Here is a 25,523-nt window from a genome sequence, read left to right as displayed (position 1 = left end):
TTTTTGGGGCCATTATTGACCACTTACAAAATGTTAAACTTACAAATGCACACAAGAGCATAAAATAAATGACCAAGTTTTACAAAGGAGTCACTAGACAATTTAGCAATATGTTGCTTCATGTTCCAATTCATTTGCTCCTAAGTTAAAAAGACCTGTTCCAGCCACGGCGTAAAAATCATTGATTCTGATGTTCTGCTAAAATGAAGACGTTAAGAGCTGCTTTGAAAGACTGAAAGCTACTAAAATAAACCCCGCCAACCACCACTCCATTATTTAATGGCATCTAGAAAAGGTTTTCAATTTGCCAAGAAAAAGCAATTACGCAACAAATATGACAGAACTCTTGACGCAAAAGATTTTTTGACGTGCGTTTTATTGGCGAAATGAGGAGAATTTAGAATCGGAGCTTCTGGAAGAACCATTTGTTCTTGCCCGTCTTGTACCTGCAAAGCGAAAGCGGAGCCCGTCGAGATGAGGCCAACAATGACCTTTGACACTTTGGGGACGGGAAAGCTCACCTCTCTTCAAACTTGACCTTGGCCTCACGTCTGGCTTTGCGCTTGAGACTGGGATCCCTGAAGACGTCCTTGTTGACCACCGTTTTGTCCAGGGGGATGTCCACCGAGTACCTGCGCCCACACAAAAAAAGGTCGTAACCTCCGAATGCGCTTCAAAAGTTTGGGGGCGGGCAAAGCGGAGACCTGGTGGGCATGAGGTGGTTGTAGTTGTAGACCTTGACGAAGGACTTGATCTTGGACCTCTTGGCGATCTTCTTCTTGCCCATGGTGGCGGTCACCTTGCGGGGGTAGCGGTCGATGCCGGCCACCAGGGCGTGGCTGTAGGGCCGGTCCGCCGTGCCGTCGTCGATATTCTGGTCGGAGGGACGCAAACGCTCACGCGACTTTTCTCGTGCGAATGTCGCCAAGCACTTTTGCCATCGCTACTGGCGATGCCATGCGCATTATCCACGAGGGGGCAGTATAACAGACAAACGCGCACTAGTGGCAGTGCTATCAAGTTTGGCAAGGAAAATACAGTGTTCCCTTTAACGCAAAGAAGTGTAGAAACATAAAAAAAAAATCACTTAAAGTAATTATTTCTGGTCCTACTTGGGAGGATGAACAATAACGAGAAACAGCGAAATAACGCAGTGATACATGTGGTCATAAATGAAATCCAGGTAGTACTTTTTTTTTGCGATAGCTTATTACTGACTTAAAAACAATATATGTTGATTATTTGTTAGTGGTCTGACTTAGAAGGAAGAAAAGTAGAGGTGAACTTGCATGACGAATATTATAGAAATAGATGAAAACCTGCAGTATGAAACCCCGATAACTAAATTGCGATGCAACCAGGGAACACAGTGGGCAAACCTTGCAAGATACTTGATTTAAAAAAAAATCAGGTAAAAATAAGCCCAAACAGAATATCTGTCCTCTGAAATACAACTGTCAGAAATGAAACCAAAAACTGAATTTTTTGTTGGCCTCTCTTGCGAGTCCTCCAAGGTTGGCTGCAGATGACCGGGAGTAAATCAAACTTAAGTTCAACGTCGAAAACGCCTTCAAGAATTCAATCTCCAGAGTTATCACTTTAACAGACCTAAAAGTACACATTTATATTTTGGAGAGACAATAAACGGGTCTTTATTTTTGAACAGCAGCCGACCGATCGACCGTTGACGTGAACCAATCAGCAGCGAGCTAGTTGACGTAAGGCATTTCTGCTGCGTCTTTACCTTAACGATGACGGCTTTGCGGCCGGCGTAGCGTCCAGCGAGGACCATCACCACCTTCCCCGGTTTCATGAACTTGCCCATTTCTGAACGGAAAGTAACAAACAAGACATCGAGAGGGATTCAGCACAACATGCAACAAGTAAGACACCGCAGTGTAGCGTGTTATTAGCTTTAGCTTTCTTGTAGCTAACGACTGCAAACACGACTCCCTTGAATCGCGATGGCTTAGCGATCAAAACGTTTCCTACGTGCTCCAAGTCAAAGCTTGCGTATCGAATGGGAAGCGAACAAGTGTGCTAAAGGCAAGAAGGCTGCCATGTTGGAATCACCCTCAGACCAATCTAAACGCAATCGTAAGCGCTCATTTTAACCACTTATCATGCGTGTATTTGCGGACATAGCGATCGCGTTGCGCCCCCTCCAGTCTTTAATCTCTGTTCGATATGATAAATTACTTGAATGCGTCTAAATGGAAGCGATGTTTCATGATTGTCCCAAGGAATATCGACTCACTTGTACGGTTTCTATGGCCTCCGCTGGCAGGAAAGGAAGTGGAGGAGGTTTCTGCGAACTTTGACCCCGCCTGGTTCCTACGTCACATCCGGATATTATTTAGTTAGTTTATACGTGGTCATTTGTTGACTCTTTTTATGCTTACATTTAATTGTTTTTGTTTGATGCGTACATATGTCGTTTTGGTCATGCATTCTATTTCGATATGATACGCAATTAAGTTTTGTTGTTGTATATTTGTTTTTTGAGAAATTTGGGAAGGGTCAGCACTTCCGGCATTACATTTATTTGCGCTTTTCGTTCTTTCTCTTGTTAAAGTTGAAGTCGGTTGTCATCGATTGATGCTTAAATGTATATTTCAATTGTATAAAATGCGTACCGCTTCCAACTGACCAACTCTCACCCACTTTCGCACTATTGCTCGTCCCTCCTACTCGACGTCACTTCCTTCACAACAAGCCTCCCCGCCCTCAAATAACAATACAGTAAATAGTAATTGTTTTATTTGTATAAAATGCCTATTCTGTATATATTCTGTAGAGCATATGAATGAAAGGAAAATAAGGCCTTTCTGGAACATATTTTGGATTTGGTGTGGAACAAGTGAAAAAAAAAGAAAAAAAGAAAAGCCACAAGCAGGTCAGGAGTTCACATTTAATCTGCTCTGCATGAACCATAACAGGAACTTGGGAAGGTAAAATTACTTCAACGTGTCATTAGACTTTAGGAAAGAGAAATCAAATGAACAAAAAAGCTGCACAATTGTAATTCAGTTTGTCAGCCATTTTTACAAGTACGCCGATATGGTCCAATATTTCTTTTGTGTACAAGAGGAACAACATTTAGTACTACCTGTACTAGTGTTTTTTAGTTGCTGGAGTCATTGTTAGCAAACATTTTACACACGTGTAGGTAGCACTTTAATAGCAATGATGGTGTTTACATTCAAGGAGAAGATACTTGTCACAACCATTATTGTTTTTCCCATAGTCCCGTTTCACATAAAACATTTTTTAACTGCAACAAGAAAAGCAGTAAAGTCCGTCAGGCTGCAAGGATCTCTTTTTTGGGAGTGTCAGCCATTTTGGAAAAATACTTCAGTAGTGTACACAGCGGGGGAATGTCGAGGAAATTCAAGCACTCTGACGGAGTGCGTGAAGCTCAAGGAAAGGGAATAGTGATCAGTTGTAAAATAATTTCAAAAATGTTAACATATACAATGTGTAAAATCTTTGAATAAAACTATTTCCATTTTTAGATTTGATTACTTTATTTGAACCACCTATTTATTAAAATAAATGACAAAATGGTTGTGGTTTATAAAGTATTTGGGCAAAGTAGTACATCTATTCCACATAAGTGCTTTTTATATATTTAAAATGAATTGGCGGAACTATATTTTAATTCAACTGAATATGACAGAACATTTGAGGAAAATAAATACAAAATTTTCACTTCCGATATGCTATTCTAATGAAATAAAAAATGAATTGGTTTCAAGTAACGTGGGGGGGTTGCGATATCAGAAGGCGTCCTTGATGTTCTTGAGCTGTCGCACGGCCAGGTCGACGGGCAGGCGGAACTTGAGGTGGCTGATGCGTCCCAGGATGCGCAGGGCGCCCTCGAATCCGGTCTGCGCCATGTAGCTCCAGGCCAGGTAGTGGGGCTGCACCAGGGCGCCCGTCTTGCACAGCAGGTTGAGCCAGGACACTAGGCGCTGCTCGTTGAGCGCCATGCACACCAGCGCCTTCAGCTCCGTGTCGGGCCCGCGCTTGTAGCGCCCGTGCTCCTTCAGCACCGTGTGGATAGCCCACAGGAGGGACTGCTTGGGCGTGACGGCCGCCGGCCCCCCGCCGCCGCCGCCCAGCGGCAGGCCGAAGGACTCGGAGAGCTGTCTGGCGGGCGACTCGGCCAGGGCCTTGCCGTTCTTCCACTGGTAGTACTTGACGAAGAGCTCCCAGGGGTGCATGCCCCGGGGGCCGGCGCTCCGCTGGGGCAGCAGGCAGGAGATGGGCGCCAGGACCAGACTGGCGCTCTGGGACGCCGACACCAGCCCGTGAGCCAGAAGCTCCTTCAGGGCCGGGGCCAGCTCCTTGCGCACGCAGGCCGTCAGCTCGTCGCGGGGCCCCGCGCCGGAGCTCCCCGCGTAGTGCGCCGCGTGGTCGGGCCCGGGCTGGCGGCGCGAGGCCAGCACGCGCACCTTGTCCGCCGTGGCCTCCAGGCGGCGGAGGAGAGGGCCGTAGTCGCGCCGCGCCGATTCGGAGGGCCAGGCCGACGGCGCCTGGCCGGCCGAGCAGCCGAACTGGCTGGCGGCGAAGATCTGCAGCACGGCCAGAGCCTTCTGGATCAGCTGCAGGCCCGTCTCGCGCATCCTCTGCGCCTGCTCCGGGTCCGCTGATATTTAAGAAAAATAACACCGCGGCACACATATTTACTGAAATCTTAAACGATTACATTTAGACAGTGACTGTCACATGTTTTCTCCGCTTTTCGATGTCAATCTGATGTTTTGGAGTGACGCAAGCCCCTATCCTATTGCTGATTACAAAAGCGCTAAAACAAAAACCCCCCAAGCACCTTCTTCCCCCTCCTTTCCCAGGCGACTCACCTATCCTCTTCCCTCTTGGGGGTTTGGCCTTGGCGGAGGCGGCCAGAGGCTGCTGACAGTGCGTGCCGTCACACAAGAGAGGGTTGCCCACCTCATCTGGAGGGGACAACAACACGTTTAGTCCGGGCGAGCCGCAACAGGCGTAAAACACGGGCGAAAGGCGCCAACCCTGGATGAAGTTGATGAACATCTCCAGGTCTCGGATCTGCGTCTTGAGCTGCTCCACCAGCTGCTCCTTGACCCGCGCCGGGTTGACGATCTGGGCGATGGCGGCGTCCACGCGCCGCCGCAGCTCCTCGGGCGAGAGGTTGCCCACGTCCTCGTTCAGGTTCACGTCCAACTTCTTGATCAGCTCGTCGATGATCACCTGACAATGGTGGATAGCTAATCAACGGCGGCGGGGCCCCCGGATAATCCTTCTCCGTAACGCTTTTATAGAGTGTCATCAGTTCAAATTAAAAATTACATTGAGTGCATTAGATCATATTTGTTTTTTTCTTGTTTATTTTTACTGGCGGAAACAGGCGCGCATAGATGGCTTACCTTTTGGCGCTCCATGACGACGGACTGCGGCAGCGAGTCGTAGCTGCCCTCCTGGTAGGCAAAGTGCTCCAGGTCGTCCAGCTGCGTCTTGAGCTGGAAGATGAGATCTTTTTGCTGCTCTCGCTGAGCCTCCAGACGCTCCCGCTTCTCCCGCTCGCTCTGCCGCGCAAACCACAAGATCCATTTTAACCTCGTCGCATTCAAGAACGCCATAGATGAACGAATAGCATCTTTGCGGCTGTTATAACACTGAGCAATGGCTGTTTCAACAAAAATTGAGCAGCAGCACATGCAGACAGACAGCACGCCAACATTCCAAGGTAGCAGTTTTATTGTATTTTAACTCTTGATTGGAACTTCAAGTTGCTTCATGAAGCAATTAGATTTTTTTTCTACTCTTCATGACGTGCATTTCCCCCGATTTTTGCATTAACCCTTAACAGCAACTCGCATACAGGGTGCAATAGAATGTTTTTGTGTTGAGACCGCAAAAGCCTTGCAATGACTTCATTGAGTGGTTTAGCCTGGACCCACATAATGCAAAGTTCTTGCTATGCATCGTGTGACTTGTTGTTGACAAAAGGCTTCAAACAACTAAATATCACATTTGAAGCATTTGATTTCATGCAACGCATATTATACCAGAATATTACCATCTGCATAATCTGCAGCATCGAATGAATGAAAATGAAAGTTCTTCTAAAGGAAACAGCCTTGAAATATGTAGATGTAAATATGCATATGTACGGATAAAGCTGATGCCACTGAACATTTTGAGGGGTTGAAAGTCAAACAATATTCATATTTGACGATGTTATGAACCTTTCAAAATCAGCCCAAGCTGAGTGACATAAAAACATGACTGGAAAGGGCCAGTGCGAATGTGTGTAACTCACCAAGTCGTCCTGCAATTGATGCGTGTGAGAATGACAAAGAAAGACGTGAAGAACAAAAAGTCAACATTGGCCGAGTACACACCAGCCTTCATCAAACAAGACCTTCTATTTTTTTTTTTTTTTAAATGACATTCATCGCTCCAGCTGCTGTCACTCAGAAAAAGAGAAAATCATGAAGAGATCAACTCAGCATGCGACGGCAAAGCCGCTTTAATCTCACGTTGAATGGCGTCCGTGTGACATAACTCTGACACGGACGCCTCCGGCTTAAGATGTCGTCCTATTACCCAACTACGCAAACTTCATTGACTGCAAGTCAAATGCTTCGCTTGTTATGCCGTCCACGGGTGTCAAACTCAAGGCCCGGGGGCCACTTCTGGCCCGCCCTATCGTTTAATAACAACAACAATGTGGCCCACAATTAAAATGAGTTTGACACCCCTGACGTGGTCGATCTGAACCAATAATCATTGTTTGCTTTCCCAAACCCCAGAGAGCCGCAATATAAGAGCCGCATGCGCCGTTTGCCCACTGCCGGCCTATATAAACAAAAACAGCTACGTCATAGATAATGAGGCAAACTAACCCCCCCCCCCCCCCCCCCCCCCCCCGGACGACGGGCCGCAAATGCCCCTCGGGCCGTAGTTTGGACACCTCTGCGTGTAATGACAATCTCCAGCCGTTGAAGCAAAAACAAGAAGCGTTGCCTTCGTGCGTCCTCTCACCGTGTTGCGGAGATGCTGGGCCTCCCGGGGGCCGCAGCCGAGCACGTGCGGGCATCCCCGGAAGGCGAACTCCTCCAGCTCGCTCAGCATCTTTTCCTTCTCGTCGCTCTGGGCGTGCACGATCTGCTTGAGTCGGAACTGCACCTGGGCGAAGTGCGACGTGAGGGCGAGCAGCGACGAGTTGAGCAGATCCTGCTCCTCCTCCAGCTTCTTGAGCCGCCCCGCCATTTCCCCGTCGACCGACCTCGGCAGCCCGCCGCTCGCGCGCTCCTCTTCGGGGCTGGCCACGGCGCCCACCGGCGCCCAGCGCTCGCCGGCGCCGGCGAGCGCCGCCTCGCTGTCCGACGCCGTAAGCTCCTCCGTGGACATCGTGGACGGGGGCGCCCCAAGTCTCGCTCGGTTTACAGCGTTTCAATTCGACTAAAAAAAACAAAACAACCACTGATCGCCGTTATGGCGACAGGTGTATCGCCATCTTGATGCAAAATGAACAGTACGTCAGAGTGAGACGCGTCAGCCAATCACGGGATATCCGGAAGTAAACCCATGGGTTACGTCAAGAGTGAGACGCGTCAGTCGATGACGACCTATCCAAAAGTAGCTGATAACACACGTCAAAGCCGAGTAGCCAATCACAGAAAACCCGAAAGTGTAGGTTTGACGGTTAGGGGTGGGTTTGTCGGTCAGTAATTTGTTAGCAGGGTTTAGGTCACAGCACAAAAAATAAAGGAGCACCGAGTTACCACCTATGATCGATTTCACTTCAGTTTTGAGGGGGTTCATTTGGCTCAGTAAAAAAAAAAAAAAGATGCAGCATACGTCAGAAGACGCGTAGGCCAATCACGAGTCTGAAACTACCGGAAGTGAAGCGCCGTTTATGATTATTATTATTATTATTATTAATACACGTACTGTAAGAGAGCTCAAAACAAAGAGGAAAAACATTGCCTGGGGGATTTTATAGCAAATATTCCAAATAACAAACACTAAACAACGGTCTTAACTGCTTCACTGTTTAACCTAAACTGGTATGTTTTCCGCTTCAAAATTAAAATGTTTTGATTGGCTAAATTTGGAGTTACGGATGTTATTTTGCTTGAATAATTACAAAATTGATTACATATTACAAAGTTTTCAGAGGCGAAGCACTACTGATTACTAATCTTCTACCGATGATGGGAAAATGTGTAACTTCACTCCAAATATTTTAATTGTCTGACAACCAGTGACAGCAACACTAAACGTTTTAATAACTAGTTGGTTGGTTGGTCGTTAACGGGTCGGGAGGGGCAGGCCAGTCATATTAGCCATGCAGAGACAGTAATCATCTAAAACTGCTAACTCACAATGTTGACGTTTGTTTCTAAATGATCAGAAAGCTAGCACTGAAGCTAACTACACTAACACACTTCCCGAAAGTGTGCAGGCTTTGTTTTGCCAATTCCGCTTTTGGTCGCTTGAGGGCGTTCTTGCGCAACTACCTTGAAATCGCTGCGTTTCTTGGCATTGTCGGCTCCAGCAAAAACCGAAACCGTTGGGTAGTTCCACCATCAAATTAGGAGGCCTGTTTAATGATCAGACTAGTACTACAATATGAACATCGAGCACAATATATCAGTGAACTGTGTTTTCACATCGGTGTGGTATAAAAAAAAAAAGACGCAGTGTTTCACATAACATCCATCTGTTGCTTTTTGTTCCCGCTGGCGAGGAACCGGAACCAGGGAAGGTCGTTGTTCTGGAAGCACTGGCCACTTGAGGTGCACTTGAAGCCGGTCTGACAGCAGTGCTGCATGTCTTTGCAGCACACCGCCTGCAACAAAACCAGAAAAAGAATACAATTAAGCACGTCGAAGGAGCTCTCTTTGGGGTCAAGGGTCATATTTCTGACCCATGGGCCCGGTGAATCATACAAAGTTTAAATGACTGTAGGTGCGATATGTAAAAAAAAAGTTTTAGGAACAAATCAATACATGTTTTGGGATTTGTAATTCTAACCAACCATTTTTTGATTTTTCTGACTATTATATTTCTCAGTTTAATAAAAGTTCTTTTTAAAACAAGGTTACATTGCAGTAGTGTGGGATAAATTATACAAATCAACGGTGTCAGAAATGTATTCTCAAGAGGGCCGGACCAATAAAACCATGTTATACATTTATGTAACTTTAAAACAACAACTTCAAATTGATTCTTATTTTTAATACTGTCAAAAATCACTGACTGTTGCTCCAAACGCAAATGCGGGCTAATGATCTGTCGTACATTGGCAAAAGGACAGCATCCCCATCGGTCGGGCGAAATCTTGCAGCAGGTCTGCCCGTCGTCGCACTGGCTCCGGTCGTCGCAGCGCACCTGTCCGGGCTTGGCGGCGGCCGCCAGGGTCCGCGGCGGGAGCGCGGAGGAGGCCGGAAGTTTGGGGTACCACGGGACGGCCACGGGGCCTTGCACGCATTTGGACATCAGCTGGTCGCAGGTGTAGCCCGCGGGGCAGCAGTGGGCGCCGTCGGGACAGCACACGGCCTGCCGAAACGGGTAGTGAGACTTGAAGGCCGCAACGCTTGGCGAGCCCAAATTGCAGACTCGACAAAAGCGCAAAGTGAAAGTGGGGGAAAAAAAAAGGGAAATAAGCTTCACTAGATCTGACAAGCCCAAGAGTCAAAGGCCGTTTGTCCCTTGTGAGTTAGCAGGTGAATTAGATAGTTGGCTAACATTTTTTTTTGGAGGGGGGGGGGGGTATTTTTAACAAAACTGTTTTTAGGGTATATGTGTTAGTGGCTTTGTTGGTTGATTAGTTCTCTAAAAAACAGTTTCTCCATTCGGTGGGCTTCTTTGTCGCTCCATTACTTTGGTTTATTAGGTTGACGTGTCTACCGGTTGATTGGTCAGCGGTAGGGTACCTAACGTTTGGCGCTCGAGAGATCGTGAAGTGATTGAGTGATAGAGCTGTCATTGCAGTTAGTCAAGCAAAAAAATAGACAATCAAACTGGGCATTTGGTGGATGAAAGGTGACTTTCGTGTCCTCCAAAACAAAGTCAAGAAGAATCCTGAGGCACCTGAGGCAGAGGGCAGCATCCCCACGTTCCCGTTATGTCCTTGCAGCAGGTGGTGTCGTCGCCACAAGCGTGCGCGTCGTCGCACCGGACGATCCCTTCCTTCCTCCTGGGCGCGGCGGCCACTTTCTCCAACCAGGGCACCGAGCTCCGTCCCGTGTCGCAAGTCTTTGCGACCAAGTTGCACGTGTGGTCTTTGGGGCAGCAGTGCCGATGATCACTGCAGCAAACCGCCTTGGCGCACAATAAAAAAAAAAAAAAAAAAAAATCAACATCAGGCGAAAGCCGTCTCGCGTTCCGTTCGTAGCCGACCGTGACGTTACCTCTGGCAGAGGACAGCAGGACCAGAGGCCTTGGATGGTTTTGCAGCAAGTGGTGCCATCTTTGCAACCAACTTTGTCGTCACAGGGGACGATATCGGCTGCGAAAATAGCACAGCCGTTTTTTTCAACGGTCGCGTGTAAAAACAAACATTCCAACTCCCTCTAACTCGGAAGACCTGAATGACAGGGCACGTTTGCCACGCCCACCTCGACGGGGCGCATCCTTTTGTTTTGATGTTTCGTCTAAACGTGGCTAACTGATTTAGCACGTGCGCCGCATTTTTTTCAGCGATTGTTTCCAAACTTGGTGGACCTTAACACTATCTTTTACTTTTACTTATGGTAAAAGACAAGCCGCTGATCACATCTTTCGTAGCTATGGACCCTTTAACCATGTTGTACTATTTTGATCATTTTTGGGACATTTTCCTCCACATCTTTCTCGCAGTATTTTAGCCAAGGGGTGGCTCGTGTGACAACTAAGTAGTGATGCCATGTTGAGCTTTTGACACGTTGTCAGCATCTGGGTGAAATTTCAGCTCCCCAGTGTCTTTTTTCAATGCTTTCCCTTTGATGTGTGTGTGTGTAAACCAACCTCGCCGGTTCTCCCAGTCGGTCCTCTTCCTGGCAGGCAGCTTGTCCCACATGGGCGTGACCCGGCCATCCTCCGGGGAAACGCAGACCGAGCGTTGGAGATCGCACGTGCTGCCGGCGGGGCAACAGTGCACATTGTCTTGGCAGCACACCGCCTGTGGGGGCAGACTTTTGGTGTCATTCGACATTTTGATTTTTGACTTCCTCATTGTAAGGTTCAGACAACCTAGAGCATTTCATAAACTGGAACAGTACATTTTTCTTTACAAAATATGAGCAGATGAATCGGAACATGAAGCAACTTCTTGCTAAGTTGATCATTGTCAGTCACTGTCAGTGGCAGACAAGCCTAGAAATACAATTTCAAAGGGAGTTTGCTGAAAATATTTCACAAGTGGTACACGCTATCTTGTATGTCGTACCAAAAGCAGAATGTCATCAAGTTTAACACTGGACTCACAGAAGCCAAGCCCCTTTCGCGTCGATAGCAGTTTTCACAGGTCGGGATCGCTAACCTTTTACGTCCAGTTTTTTCTGTTTAGCCAGCTTTTGGGCCAAGTTTAAGTCACAAACTTGCCATTTTTGTCGATGGCGGTTGCCCCCGTTTGATTTTGAAGCGGAGCCGGGCGATAAATAGGATTAATTACCCACATTTTTCACAATTGTTTACAGTAAATGGTGAAATGGAGGCGATTGTACCTTGGGCAGGGGGCAGCACCCCCAGGTGCCCTCGGGGGTCTGGCAACACGTGGCGGTGTCGGGACACTCGTAGTGCTTGTCGCCGCACGACACCAGCGACTCTGCGCAAGATAGCAACCGCGTCAAGATGAAGTGGGCGATTCCCGCGTGTTCCCACCGAGCAGATAGAAACCTGTTTTGATGCACGAGGTGCTGTCGGCGCTGCAACTGTGGCCGCCCGGACAGCAGCGCCTCCCGTCGGCGCAGGCCGGTCCCTGTTGAAAGATCCCATTAGCATCCGTATTCTTCTTATCAAGGAGACTACGTCATCTTATACTTTGCAAGTTGAACCCCTGTACGGACCCCCTAAAGGGACATGGAAGAAAAAAAAAATATTGCGAAAGCTCGCAATACTTTTGCGAGCTCTCGCAATAATTATTGCGAGATCTCGCAATAGTATTGCGGGATCCCGCATTAAGTAGTGCGAGATCCTGCAATAAGTATTGCGAGAGCTGGCAGTATTTTTTTTCTCCATGTCCCTTTAGGTCCTCAGTACCCCTGTGTATTTGTGCTATAAATTTCACAAATGAGATTTTTTTCTTTTTCTTTTTTTTGGGGGTGGGTCAGGTGTGTTTGGCAAAGAAAACGGAAAACAAGAGGGATGGCGGCCCTCATGGCCTGGAGTTTGACATCTACAGTATGATCTAGACAAAAGTAATACTTTGCCCTTTGGTCGTGGAAATTTGACACCAAGGACTTAGTTTGAAGTTTGAAAAGCTTCATGTAGACAAACTCCATGCTTTCTTGTCATCTTGCAGCATTTTAGTCCCAAGGAACAATGTTAAAGGGAGGACTCATCTTGGAAGGACAGAACATTGGGTTACCAACCAATTAACCAGTTTAATATATTTCTAAAAATGGAATGGATGGATGGAATATTTGTTAAATTTCAAAATGCATTTTGTATCCACAACTGCTTGCTAACAAGGTGATGAAGCCAGCAAAGCTAATGCTGTTTTTGACCCACTGTTTGCCAGCAACCTGTTTTGGGGAAGTTGACCCAGTTTGTTATGAGGAGGTGTGCAATTTACAATTTTTATTTTGTGAACTTCACTATGGCAGAAAAGTAACAAATATACTTGTTGTCAAATTAAATATGTTTGTAATTAAAAAGTCTTTTGGCTGAAGTGATTTTGTTTCCCCTGCAAACATTTAAATGGCGGTCCTTGGAAAAATTGCCTTCCCAAACCGTATGCGAACCCCTGCGTTAAAGGAGCATAAAAATGGAGTTTTCCATTTTAAGATTGACTTCAACGTTTGGATTCCATTTGTTGACCTTTGTAGGTTGTTTCATCATACGGAAAGTGAAACAAAGCCTTGCAGGATTCTTTTGTCTATGATGTTTTGAAGGTCAATTCTTCTTTTTTTTTTTTGGGGGGGGGGGGGGGGGACGTGTGCGCTCACCTGGTCAAAGGGGCCGCACAGGAAGCTGTTGGCGGCTGGCTGAATTTCTTGGCATGTCCCACCAAGAAGCAGCATGGCCCAGCAGAATACAGCCAAGCGAGCCATCTGAAATTCATATCAACAGCAATTGATCATAATCATTCCCTACCATATTTTTTGTGACACGTTTTAGGCATCATAAGACCCCCCAAACAGTAGCACGCACTTACCTTGAATGTGAACTTTGAAGCGTTAGCGATTGTGCAGTGCCAAAGCGCTTCCTCTAAAGTGCTGTTTTGACCACGCCCATTTACTGTAATCGTACACTGAACGTACCATGTCATTTCCTTTTTTATTCTTCTAATATTTAACCCTTGTGCAGCATTATGTCCATTATTTTGGATGAATTCTTCCACATTCCACGCGCAATATTTTAGCCAAGGGATGGCGCTTTCCTGGAAGTGCGATAAGTCAATTGGTCTCTTTCGATGCTTTCCCTTTGATGTTGAACAAAATCCGGCACAAAGCTTAAGTCAATGACATGAAACACAATATGTCAAATTTATCAGGGGTTTTATTCTTAAAAATACACATTTTTGCGGGAGGCTGCATACTTTTTCTTGTCATAAATCAACAAAGGATTCTGTGTTAAAAATATTCTAGCTTTAAAAAAAATACTAAAATGCATGGTTTTCCCATTTGTTTAAACTGTGACAATAGTTTAAAAAACTACATTCTGTAACTGTAAGAAAAAGCTTTTATAAAAAGCTGCTCGGTTCATTAGTTTTATTTGTCTTTACGCTTTCTTGAGGACCGCAAAACAGAGTAGGTGCTTGTTATTCAGTATTTTTTTTTTTAAATGGTCTAGTTGTTCCAACAGCTCAGTGGAACTCCCGAAGCTTTCAATTTGTCAACATTTTGTTAGTTGTCCTCTTTTCTTTGGACTTGTTTACACGCTGCAGCTTGCAGTGCGTCCTCCGTCCGCTCGGGGGCGATAAATCTTGAAGTTGTACGTTTCACTGCAGTAATGAAGGCCCCTTGCGAAATACGTAGCAATGGTTCACCACTGACGATGGACGAGGACAGTTGACGGGAGCGATGCAAACTGCTCCTAAACAAAAACATCAAGTGGGATGGGTGAAACTCTTTCTCGGAGCGGTGCAAAGCTACTGTTAAAGTAAAGGTGAGTTAAAAAAATGATAATAAACGATGGATGCTAACTGGCTAGCATACAACGCTCGAGACTTACGCTGGTTTACATGCTAGCTCCAAATGGTGTTCGTTTTAAAATATTCGCTTATTTTTCTTCATCAAAATATGTAATATCATCTCGCTACTTTTTCGATAGTCGTTTTTGTTCATTTTCGTGTGACAATGAGTCTTGTTGACAGCTCAACGAAAAGGACACAGTGTACTGGTTGATCAGAACGCCATTGTCTTTCATCTTTAGCTCATATTCCATTTTCCCCTTCAAAAATTGTAATCAGTGTAAATGACGACGCTGCTGACATCGAGATTGATATGTTATATATAATTGTGTGTCGTAATGGGTGACGGGTGACCAGCATCCTTTTAGTTGTTCATTTCTTAATCGCGTTAACTAGTTTGGCAAGAAAAGCTGTTTTCTTTGTACATACATCGTTTGTCCTAAAGCTCATGCTTGAGCAAACAATAATTATTATTAATAAGCAAAGAAAAGCTAAGAACAGGGTAAAATAAATATTTGCTCCGTTTTTGCCTTTTCTTGTCAAATAAGCAGATGATAATACTGTAAATAAGATGAAAGCAAGCTTTGCTACATTTTCCGTCAGTTTCTGAAGACAGTCGAAACTCTAGTTTTTGTCAACAAAAACTGTGGAATTAAGTGTTTCTTGCATTATTTTAAATAGCTATAATGTTTAAACAAACCTTGATAAAATAACGATCAGTCAAGGTGCATATGTTTGGTGCTAGCACTCATGGCTACGATATTTGACATATGCACAGCACTGATAAGATATCAGTGGAGGCCCAATAAGCAACCGCACCTTGGCTAAATGCGATTTCATGTGTGCCTGCCTCACATTATGCTGCAAAAACAATTCAATCGAGGCCGCCTTTATTCTTGTGTTGCCACGGCAACAGTAGAAATGAGGTCTTATCAAACAAGGAGTATTCATAATCCTTCCCTCGTTCGTGTCAGGGAGGGAGTAGAATTGCCCAAGTCGTTTTTAAGCATTTCAGGAAAACCAAACACAAGATGTTCAAAGAAGGCTGCCGTGTTTCCTTTTGACTTTGATCCAAAACTGAGAATCCATAGACAGGAAAAAAATGAAGGCACTTGTTTTACAACCACATTATTTATTGACATTGTGACAATTAAAAATGGCTAGGCAATTCATCAGATTTCAATCGTATCGGATCTTTAACTGAACAAAAGGTAAGTAAGTTGTTTATTATGTTTTATTGGTCAGGCAGTGCCTGGTGGTCCAAGAAGACCAACGATTCCCAGAATTTTTATTATTTTTTTTTTTTTGAGCGCCCACCAGCATAAAGTGCAATGCTTGACTTGCATAGCTTGCAGAAGCTCGCACACGCTTGGGCTGGTTCTTGACGGAGGGGGTCAGTAAACGCCTCTGTGGCGTTCACTGTTGTGTGTTTGGGGCGACAGGTGGGCACGATGGCGGAGCGGGCCGCCGGTGGCGCGTCGGCCGCCATCTCTCCAGTGCAGCAGATGCTGGCCTCTGGCACTGGAGCCCTCCTCACGTCCGTTTTTGGTGAGAGATTGTGTTGAGAGAAGAAGAAAAAAAGAATGTACAGTCGTACCTTGACTTACAAGTGTCCCCACACTTAACACTTTTGTAGTAGGAGTTATTACTTTATTATTTTGATTCTTTGTTTTGCCAGACAAAATCTGAGTTACATGTTCATTTCAGGTATGCTTTAGGAAATGTTTGTGTGTGTGGGAGGGGAGGGGGATCAATTCAAACAGAATTTTACATTTCTGTGTGTAGGGGGACTGTTGCATATTGAGTTACTAGCTTGTCTCTGGAACAAAAGGTAATGCGTAAGTCAAGGCACAACTGGCTGTATTTAGGTGACCGCTAATCAGTCTATGGTTGCCTCTCATTTTTATTTGTATTCTTTTCCGGTTTGCAGTCACCCCTCTGGATGTGGTGAAGATCAGGCTGCAGGCCCAGCAGGGCCCGCTCCGTCAAGGTAGCCATTTCGCTACGGCCACTCTTCTTCTTCTCTGCGGTGGATTTGATCTCGAGTTGTGGGTGGATGGCGCCTGATTGATGTTTTAACATGCATCCGCCCCTTTGCTTCTGCTTTCTGTCCAAAGCGTTAACTAGCGATGCCGCTTCCTGGGCAGGTGTCGCCCACCCCTCCAAATGTGAGTACCAGACACTCGCCCGCTGCACGCATGTACCTCTGAAACCTCTGAGGGTCACAGGGAAAATAATGTTATTATTGGCTGAAAACGAAAGTTAAGTCGAAAATGTCATCACGGTCAAATAATATAAGAGAAAAAGAAAACCTTGAATGTGAACGCCACACCAAATCTTTTCTTCCAATTTTAATTACACTTTCTAAACTTTAAAAGTGTATTTGTTTTTTCTTGAAAATTAAAGTTTGTTTGACCAGGAAAAATTACAAATTGCAACAATTTTTAAATGTTATTCTCCCAAAATGACTGCTTTGTTCTCACGTATAATTTTCGTGCACTTAGAAAAAGAAGTTTCTTATAAGTACAATCTTTATTCGTAGAAATACAGCTTTGCTGGATGGTCCAGCAATATTGTTCTCAATGTGCCCTGCATAACACGCGTACATGCACGTGCGCTTTGTTTGAACACAGCCCCTTTGTTTGGCATGTTGTCGTCCGAGCGGTCGTCGCCTCGTCACCGTCGCGCCCGCCAAGCCAAAAGTCTTAACAATAATTGACACGCTTCAGGCTATTTTTATCAGACGTCCTGCCAAGGCCCAGGTCAATGACCGCCTGTGTCGTAACACGCCGTTTTTTCTCTCTGGCCCAGGGAGGTGCTTCCTGTATTGTAACGGCTTGATGGATCACATCTACGTGTGTCAGAATCGAAGCAACTGCACCGGCTGGTACAAGCCACAGACGCATTTCAGCGGCACCCTGGTGAGTTCAGAGCAAATAGCGTCACTGAACTACTGCAGCAATTCGCGGATATATGCCTCAAATAGTGTCTACAAAATCAGGACCCCATGCTACATTTTAGCCACCGTGTACACTGCTTCATATTATTCATCCAAAACATCATGGACATAACATACTCTCCGAAATAACAAAGAAATAAGTAGTAATACGCGAGATAATGTGTGAGACCTCCCAATGAAAGTAAGTCTGAGTCATTCATCCTCCGTCTGTGTCGCAGGATGCTTTTGTGAAAATAACTCGCCATGAAGGACTCAGGTCTCTGTGGAGCGGACTCCCACCCACGCTGTCAGTAGCTCTCCCCGCCGACTTGGCAGTGCGCACGACTAAAACGCCTCTCAAAGGTCCCATGTGTTTTTGCAGCGTGATGGCGGTGCCCGCCACCGTCATCTACTTCACCTGCTACGACCAGCTGCGGGACTTCCTGCGCTTTGGCATGGGTTTCCACGGCGACCACATCCCGCTCCTGGCCGGGGGTCTCGCCAGATGTAAGTTGACCAAAACTCCGTTTTTGTCTGGATGAAACTTACGCTGCCTCCCGGTGGTGGAAGTTGTACTTTGTGCCTGAGTGTGTGTGTGTGTGTGTTGCAGTGGGCGCGGTGACGGTCATCAGTCCTCTGGAGTTGATCCGGACCAAGATGCAGTCGCGTCACCTGACATACGGTGAGCTGCGCGTTTGCATCCGCAGCGCCGTGGCCCAAGGGGGCCTCGTGTCGCTGTGGCGTGGCTGGGGCCCCACCGTGCTCAGGGACGTCCCCTTTTCTGGTAAGAAATGCCGGGACGCTCGTTCCCGTGGTTTTCCTTTTGACGAGTTTGCTTTGTCGAGTTATTATGAGTTAGGAGTGCTGCCAGTAAAAAAGCAAACTAGCGTACTGCATTGTGTGTCTGCTCTGTCTAATTTCTCTCTTCCTTTGTGCGTGCGCAGCAATTTACTGGTTCAACTACGAGCTGGTGAAAGCCCACCTGTGTCAGCGATCTCAAATCAACCAGGCCAACTTCGCCATCAGTTTCACCGCGGGCGCCGCCTCTGGAACGGTGCGCATACATCACACACACACATACTGACTTCCTGATATTCACTTACAAGAGTCAATGAGGAAGTAATGCAGGGATTATCAACCTCTTTTCAGTGATTTTTTTTTTTCCTTGTAAACTTTGCAGGTACATTTATAGTGCTTTTTCCCTTCCTACTTTAAAACCCTTTTAAATTCTCCCGTGCCTCCGATTTACTTTCACTTTTGAGAACCACTAGAATAATCAATAGGATAATTGATTCTTACAGATAAAAAAGGGTAGTGGCTGTATATACATGACACATTTGCTGAATAACATCCAAGTGCGTGTCTTTGTCCCAAATGTCAGATTGCCGCCATCTTGACTCTGCCCTTCGACGTGGTGAAGACTCGCAGACAAATCCAGCTGGGGGAGATGGACGCGCTAGGAGGTTGGTTGTCTGAATTTGCAGTCATCAACATGAAGTTGTCGCTGCGATGGTCTCATTGTTGACGTCGGTCCTCGCAGCCCCGTTAAAGAAAACTGCGTCCACTTGGCGCATCATGAGGGACATCAGGAGTGAGGTGGGATACCGGGGGCTCTTTGCAGGTATGCGCTTCATCTGGGCCCGGGTTGGGAAAACTGTCTTTTAAAATAACAAAAAGACTTTAAACGGAGTCGTCTTTGCCTTCAGGTTTCATGCCCAGGGTGATCAAAGTGGCGCCGGCCTGCGCCGTCATGATCAGCACTTACGAGTTCGGAAAGGCCTTCTTCCAGAAAATCAACCGGGATCGTGAGCCCGCGGTGTCCTAAAGAAGAGCATATCTTTACATTGGCCATGAAGTTTATGATCAAGCTGAGACAGCGCCAATTTTTACAAATTCAACTTTTATGTGCGTCGCAATGTCTGTTTCACTGTTGGAAGAATTCTGAACATTCCACAAATTGCGACCCTGTTTTTGGATTTCTGGACAAGGATTTGATGTACTGTTGTCGACGAGGTCCAGAAATCATTTCAACGGTCAAGAAGTTGAGGCTGGGATGCTATGCCTCATGGGAAATCCATGACCAAAACTGCACGAGCTCAGAAGCATGATGAGTGTGCTTAAGATGCATGGACATTGAATTAACAGTCAACGTTGTCAATGTAGCACTTGGAAATATGGGAGGCCCTCATAAGCTAACGGACACATTTCCACACAAGAAGATGCTGCTCTTTCATTTTTGCAAGTGGAGCAAAGCCATAGGATAGGATGGGATCCTAGCAATAAAAAAAAAAAAAAATCATCAGACATCCTCACAGCTTGAAGATGTTCTTGAATGGAAATGTTCAGTTGCATACTTCTGGTGATGGCTGTCAAATCCCTTGAAATTTTCCAAATATGGAAAACAGCATTTAGTCACGTTGCCTTATTGTTGAATGTTTCCATTTTTCTCCAATTAAATGGAATCACGAGGGCAGTTTGAGTGTATTGTGTTTTTTTTACAGCCTTAAAACGTGTATATAATAATTGCTTTAAAATGGCTACTTCGATGTTTATTGCGGGTTGTTTCTAGGACGTAATCGTCGCGGTGAACGAGAGACCACTGTATACGTTTAGTCTAAATCAATCCTTAAATTGAAACCAGCCCAGTTTTTGGCGTCGAAGCACTCTTTGGCTTTAATTATCACAGCTCACTTCAATGAGCGACAAGATGGCACCGGAGCACAAAATTTACACAAGCTTGAGTTTTTCCATTTTTTTGGTTTGTTTTCGGTGTTTAGCAAATATTGGCGGAAAGGGTTGGGCTACGTTAAACAAATAAGGGTATATCGAATCATTTTGCTTATCAAACCGTTTACAAAATGAAGCCGTGAAGCTCTAGAGTGACTCTTGGTGGCCACTGTGTGTAATGCAGACTCCAAAAGTCCAGAGGCGGTGCTTGGAACATACGAGGTCGCGTTGTGTCTCGCGATAGTACGTCCGTCTTATAAACATCAGTACGCTCTTGGAAGGGCCTCTTTCAATCGGAACGGACACAAAATGGTGAGTGATCCTAGCTGCCTGGCGAGAACACGAAATGGCAATCCGTCGCTCATCTTTGGCATCTTAGGCTTTATTTGCTTTCCAAAGCGTTACATAGCCCTAATTCCGTTTTATCAATTCTCCATGGGTGTTTTTTTCTGACATATCGAGACTATTGACTGAAAATGACTTTTTGCGGAAGGCCTGTAGTCGTGGCCCAAAATGGCTACTTGTACCCCATGCGGTCTTATTTCAGTTTAACATGCAGATTTTTAAAAATGGGCATTTTGAAAGTACGCATGCGATCTGTTGTCTTTTGACAATTCGTGGCACGTGGCATCGTGCTTCGTTTACAGCCTGTTAGCCGCTAATGCTATTGCTACCTTGTCAAAATGAATGAAGGTTTGTTTTTTGTTTTTCTCTCTCCCCGCCATCTCGTAGTCCCACCGCAAGTTTTCGGCTCCGCGCCACGGCTCCTTGGGCTTCTTGCCCCGCAAGAGGAGTCGCCGTCACCGGGGTAAGGCCAAGAGCTTCCCCAAGGACGACCCGACCAAGCCCGTCCACTTGACCGCCTTTCTGGGCTACAAGGCCGGCATGACTCACATCGTCCGCGAGGTGGACAGACCTGGATCAAGTGAGTGGGCGAAAATACAACACCTTTATATGTTTTTCGATCTTTTAGGGATGGGACGAGACCAAGTATCTAACAAAATTATATTCACAAGATTTTTGGCAAATTTGTTCGGCATTATTTTTATTTTATCAGGTTGGTTTTGATCAGAATACATCAAAAACGAAAATCTGCAAGTATTACCACAGGGTGACGTAAAAGTGACTTAAACCTCTTGAATTTGACCTAAACTTGAGACTAGGCATTAATATAATGTATATATATTTTATTTAGTTTGGTGGAAAAGCAAATTTAAATCCATAAGACCAAATGATATGTCTTATGAATGACCTACTGAATATGTCCAATAAAGAGCCAGCGTAGTTAAGTTGCATTTGAGCTGCCCGATTCAACGATTGAATTTGACTTCAGCACAAGGTCTCGTCTCATTCCTGTTATCTATGATGAGACCCTCGACGGGCGGACTGAATGGACTCAAACTTCCTTGCTGATCGTCGACTTCTGAGCACCATTTTTGTTGACGTCGCCCGCCTCGACCCTGTCATTGCGCGAAGTACAAATTGTGTGAATTTCTGTGCAGAGGTGAACAAGAAAGAGGTGGTGGAAGCCGTCACCATTGTGGAAACTCCTCCCATGATTGTGGTCGGCGTGGTGGGCTATGTGAGCACCCCTCGTGGCCTGCGCTCCTTCAAGACCGTCTTTGCTGAGCACATCAGCGACGAGTGCAAGAGGCGCTTCTACAAGAACTGGTGAGATGCTTCGCCCTGACTTTGGAGCACTGCTTCTCACCTGCGCTCACACTTGAATATGCAGCGGAAATTCAGATCCTCATTATTCACTGCATTTTGCGCATTAAACGGCGCACCTATAAGTGTTGAACTTTCTCAAAATCTGATAGTTCGACTTATCCGATGCGACTTGTACATCGTATAGGCACCGAATTTTCATTTAGGGTGGACGAAAAAGTAAAAGAACGTAATGTCCATGTAAATTCCTCTTTCCAAATGTTTAATTGACTTCTAATTATTTTAAACTAATTATAATTTCATAATTGTGTAACACTTAAGGTTTTTGTTTTCCAATAAAAAAAAAAAGCTTTTTATACTTTACCAAATCATTTTATACTTTACCAAATCATATGGTTTTGTTTTTTTCCCCCTAACTGCCTACACTTTTTCGGCTTGAGTTGAGAAGCACTGCCATAAAATGTTGAAAGCAGACGTTAGTCAGCCAGTGGGGATGATGGTTTTTGTTTCCACTGAGTGAGACTTTCGGTCAATTTCGGTGCCCCTGGTGGCAGCTCCGCTCAGGTGCCGCGTGCCCTGATGAGCTCCGGGCTCCTCTGGCCGGTGGAAAGTTCTGCTTAGAAGCCGCGCCACGAGCCGAAATCCCCCCTTGTGGCTGGTGCCGCCCCTCCTCGATCAGGGCGACCAGTCGGGCGCTTCGTCCTTCCGCTGACCCTTGGAGGTCATGAAGGGCCTGTCGCCAACCTTGTTGTGACCACTCGCGTGCAGGTACAAGTCCAAGAAGAAGGCCTTCACCAAGTATAGCAAGAAATGGCAAGACGAGGAGGGCAAGAAGCAGCTGGAGAAGGATTTTGCTTCCATGAAGAAGTACTGCCAGATCATCCGCATCATCGCCCACACGCAGGTGAGTTGAGGGGCGTCGCGCTGGGCGGCTCAACCTTTTGCGCTTCCGGATGTTGCCTTGCTTGCCAACGAGCTTGGGACCATCAAAATCACAAAGGGCCTACACATAGAACATTTGGCATAAAACACATGGTACAGCAACACATTTAAACGGGCCGTGCAATGACACGGTCCGCCACGTTTTCTCTATCCACAACAAACCACCTTTTATTACGGTTTTGCCGTACGGCAAGAAATATTTAAGCTTTGTTGGCAAGTGGGTTAGCGTCCGCCGTCAGTGACGAGACCATGGAACTCCTGCGTCAGGCGTGGCGCCTGATGATTCCAGTGAGGATACCTTCCAGCTGCCTTCCTTCTGAGACTCAATCTCCCGCCGGCGGCCGCCCGACACGCTCCTGCCAATTTGCCGGCTCGCTGACCGGCCTCCGTCTTTGTTTGCCGCCAGATGCGCCTGCTGCCCCTGAAGCAGAAGAAGTCGCACCTGATGGAGGTCCAGCTCAACGGCGGCTCCATCGCCGACAAGGTGGACTGGGCCCGCGAGAAGCTGGAGCAGGCGGTGCCCGTCGCTAACGTCTTCACTCAGGACGAGATGATCGATGTCATTGGGGTCACCAAGGGACATGGATACAAAGGTAATATTTGCTCTACAAACAAGTGCCCCTCCCCAACAACCACCACACACACACTCACTCACAAGTTTTACATTTGTGTAAAATCTGAGTTATAAAATGACTCAACACAATTTAGCAATGGGTTGCTTCATGTTCCATTTTATTAGCTCTTATATTGAAAAGAAGTGTACTCTCCTTGTTGCCGCAATTAAAGGGTTTAGATTTGCTGATACCTCCAGAAACCTTGTTATTCCTATGTACCCCCATTTGAGAGCTACTATTGAAAGTTTAAAAACATGCTTTTTTTTCCCCTTGCAATTTACATTGGAGTGATTGGGGCCACCTAGTGGACAAATAGAAGCCAACGCTCCCAATTTTCGTATTGAATTGTTAGGCAGATTTTGTGGTGTGCCGTTATTTATTTATATTTTAATTTCTTTGAACTTGTGCAGGTGTGACCAGCCGTTGGCACACCAAGAAGCTGCCCCGTAAGACCCATCGCGGTCTGCGCAAGGTAGCCTGCATCGGAGCCTGGCATCCTGCCCGCGTGGCCTTCTCTGTGGCCCGCGCCGGTCAGAAGGGATACCACCATCGCACGGAGATCAACAAGAAGGTACGGCGGCCTCACGATGCGCCTCTTCAACCTCATGACTGTGTGCTTATGTGGCCACTTCTTTTTTTCTTCCTCTCCTAAGATCTATAAGATCGGACAGGGCTACCACCAGAAAGACGGCAAGCTGGTGAAGAACAACGCCTCCACTGACTACGACCTGTCCAACAAGAGCATCAACCCTCTGGTCAGCGCTCGCGCTAGGGGGCGCGCCGATTGTTTGTAACTCTGCAAAAACAGCCGATGAATGCATTTGCGTGGGTTTCCTTCCAATAGGGAGGATTTGTCCACTACGGGGAAGTCACCAACGACTTTGTCATGGTCAAGGGATGCGTGGTCGGAACCAAGAAGAGAGTACTCACCCTCCGCAAGGTCAGCATCACATCACGCTATGGTGGAGTTGGGTGATGACATTTTCCCCCGTGGCCCAGGGGTCCTCAACTTTTTTAGCACCGATCTCCAATACTTTAATGTACATAAATAACATGAATTAAATCAACCATATAACTCAATTACAAATTCTATTTCAATTGAAAACTAATTGGATGCAAATGAGTACTTATCAATGCAAAAATTATGCATATGCTAAGATAATATACCAAAGGGCACAAATTAAAATGCTAACGCATGATTGGCATACAAGGCAGCACTATAGAACATGCTGAAGATTAGCTAACGTGTTATCCACAGACACAAGCGGTTGGAGCAACAAACACTCGTTTTGGGCGTATTATCATAAAAGACAGCATTCTTACAAAGACAATTGGAGGCCAGATCTCACAGAGACAAAACACCGACATGAACTGCTGAAGCCGCGCCGACGGTCCTCACTACAAAATGTCAAATCGACGGCGGCCGGGGGCGGCGTCGGAAAACCGAACTGGTTAAACTGAAGCAAACCGTTCCTGTGGTCTTAACCCCGGTGGCTTTTTGTTTCCCCGGTAGTCTCTGCTGGTCCAGACGAGCCGCCGCGCTCTGGAGAAGATCGACCTGAAGTTCATCGACACCACCTCCAAGTTCGGTCACGGCCGCTTCCAGACGGTGGAAGAGAAGAAGGCCTTCATGGTGAGACTCGATTGGACGTGGCGCACGCACGCACGCACGCCGGGCGGGCACTGTTCGTAACCCGGTTCGGCCGTCCGTCTGAACTCGGGTTCCATTCCTGTGCCAGATGAAGCTCCCGTGAGGCAGGGGAGCAGCGGCCCTTTTCGCGCTCGCTCCCTGTTCACTCTCGGGAAACACGCCAACTCGGTCGGCGGCTCCGCGCCATGTCAACTGAGCACCTTTTGTCTTTTTGCCTGCAGGGGCCGCTCAAGAAGGACCGTCTCATCAAGGAGGAGTCGGCCTAAAGTCTGCTAGGCTTTCGTATCTGCAGAGTTTAATAGAAAAAAAATAAAATGTGTACGAAACCAAACTTGTCGATTTGTCTCTGTGTGTAGTTCAGCATTTAGAAGTCAACTTTGCTATTACAGTAATAGTGATTCGATTATTTTTGCACGCCAAGTTTAGAGTTGAGGAGATGATAGTCTAGGTTTCAATATTTACTTTTCTTTCAGAGTTAACAGAAGTTTCCTCTTGCAAATATACGTTGTGGTCGCTGCGGTATTCGCAGCCTGCGGTGTTGCGTCGGTATTCCAACTTCGTACGTGTGCGAAACGACGCGAGGTACTGTACAACAAACGCGTCATTTCACGCCACCTACCAGCGGGGGGCAGCACAATCCTATTGCGTAACGCC

The 25,523-nt window shown here is 46.3% G+C and overlaps 5 protein-coding genes and 2 non-coding genes across 8 annotated transcripts; 4 read left to right on the top strand and 3 right to left on the bottom strand.

The window, feature by feature from the left end:
* Nucleotides 1-357: 357 nt before the first annotated feature.
* rpl27 (ribosomal protein L27) lies at nucleotides 358-2,334 on the bottom strand. The gene is made up of 5 exons (XM_088436302.1): nucleotides 2,258-2,334; nucleotides 1,745-1,827; nucleotides 705-874; nucleotides 522-632; nucleotides 358-446 (listed from the first exon to the last, which is right to left on the bottom strand). Exons 2-5 carry the CDS (start codon nucleotides 1,823-1,825, stop codon nucleotides 398-400), a joined length of 411 nt encoding a protein of 136 aa, XP_088292428.1. The 5' UTR covers nucleotides 1,826-1,827; nucleotides 2,258-2,334; the 3' UTR covers nucleotides 358-397.
* Nucleotides 2,335-2,897: 563 nt separating this feature from the next.
* Nucleotides 2,898-7,549, bottom strand: rundc1 (RUN domain containing 1). The gene is made up of 5 exons (XM_088436297.1): nucleotides 7,030-7,549; nucleotides 5,409-5,567; nucleotides 5,034-5,232; nucleotides 4,866-4,961; nucleotides 2,898-4,651 (listed from the first exon to the last, which is right to left on the bottom strand). Exons 1-5 carry the CDS (start codon nucleotides 7,396-7,398, stop codon nucleotides 3,780-3,782), a joined length of 1,695 nt encoding a protein of 564 aa, XP_088292423.1. The 5' UTR covers nucleotides 7,399-7,549; the 3' UTR covers nucleotides 2,898-3,779.
* Nucleotides 7,550-8,563: 1,014 nt separating this feature from the next.
* grna (granulin a) lies at nucleotides 8,564-13,556 on the bottom strand. Its single transcript, XM_088436300.1, has 9 exons — nucleotides 13,352-13,556; nucleotides 13,143-13,247; nucleotides 11,872-11,953; nucleotides 11,700-11,800; nucleotides 11,002-11,155; nucleotides 10,407-10,504; nucleotides 10,087-10,317; nucleotides 9,295-9,552; nucleotides 8,564-8,842 (listed from the first exon to the last, which is right to left on the bottom strand). Exons 1-9 carry the CDS (start codon nucleotides 13,463-13,465, stop codon nucleotides 8,699-8,701), a joined length of 1,287 nt encoding a protein of 428 aa, XP_088292426.1. The 5' UTR covers nucleotides 13,466-13,556; the 3' UTR covers nucleotides 8,564-8,698.
* A 453-nt stretch (nucleotides 13,557-14,009) lies between these two features.
* Nucleotides 14,010-19,740, top strand: slc25a39 (solute carrier family 25 member 39). 2 transcript variants are annotated; one of them, XM_088436298.1, is made up of 12 exons: nucleotides 14,014-14,304; nucleotides 15,772-15,877; nucleotides 16,260-16,319; nucleotides 16,447-16,497; nucleotides 17,141-17,250; nucleotides 17,507-17,574; nucleotides 17,650-17,774; nucleotides 17,878-18,051; nucleotides 18,212-18,321; nucleotides 18,649-18,730; nucleotides 18,808-18,888; nucleotides 18,974-19,740. In XM_088436298.1, the coding sequence occupies exons 2-12, from the start codon at nucleotides 15,781-15,783 to the stop codon at nucleotides 19,090-19,092; spliced, it is 1,077 nt and encodes a 358-aa protein (XP_088292424.1). In that variant the 5' UTR covers nucleotides 14,014-14,304; nucleotides 15,772-15,780; the 3' UTR covers nucleotides 19,093-19,740. The 2 variants fall into 2 exon arrangements, with proteins under 2 accessions (XP_088292425.1, XP_088292424.1); XM_088436299.1 differs by lacking the exon at nucleotides 16,447-16,497 and having other exon boundaries at nucleotides 14,010-14,304.
* Nucleotides 19,741-20,198: 458 nt separating this feature from the next.
* Nucleotides 20,199-25,200, top strand: rpl3 (ribosomal protein L3). Its single transcript, XM_088438095.1, has 10 exons — nucleotides 20,199-20,306; nucleotides 20,727-20,919; nucleotides 21,497-21,665; nucleotides 22,431-22,566; nucleotides 23,011-23,197; nucleotides 23,629-23,789; nucleotides 23,872-23,973; nucleotides 24,063-24,158; nucleotides 24,732-24,851; nucleotides 25,091-25,200. Exons 1-10 carry the CDS (start codon nucleotides 20,304-20,306, stop codon nucleotides 25,133-25,135), a joined length of 1,212 nt encoding a protein of 403 aa, XP_088294221.1. The 5' UTR covers nucleotides 20,199-20,303; the 3' UTR covers nucleotides 25,136-25,200.
* On the top strand, nucleotides 22,839-22,927 carry LOC148411163 (small nucleolar RNA U83B). Its single transcript, XR_015868282.1, has one exon. It is a non-coding gene; the product is annotated as a small nucleolar RNA U83B (small nucleolar RNA).
* Nucleotides 24,897-25,030, top strand: LOC148411162 (small nucleolar RNA SNORA54). The gene has a single exon (XR_015868285.1). It is a non-coding gene; the product is annotated as a small nucleolar RNA SNORA54 (small nucleolar RNA).
* Nucleotides 25,201-25,523: the final 323 nt, after the last annotated feature.

Source organism: Hippichthys cyanospilos, chromosome 16 (assembly GCF_059441005.1).
Source record: "Hippichthys cyanospilos isolate Australia breed blue-spotted pipefish chromosome 16, RoL_Hcya_1.0, whole genome shotgun sequence".
NCBI classification, from domain to species: Eukaryota; Metazoa; Chordata; class Actinopteri; order Syngnathiformes; family Syngnathidae; genus Hippichthys; species Hippichthys cyanospilos.
This window is presented reverse-complemented; position numbering and strand designations above follow the sequence as displayed.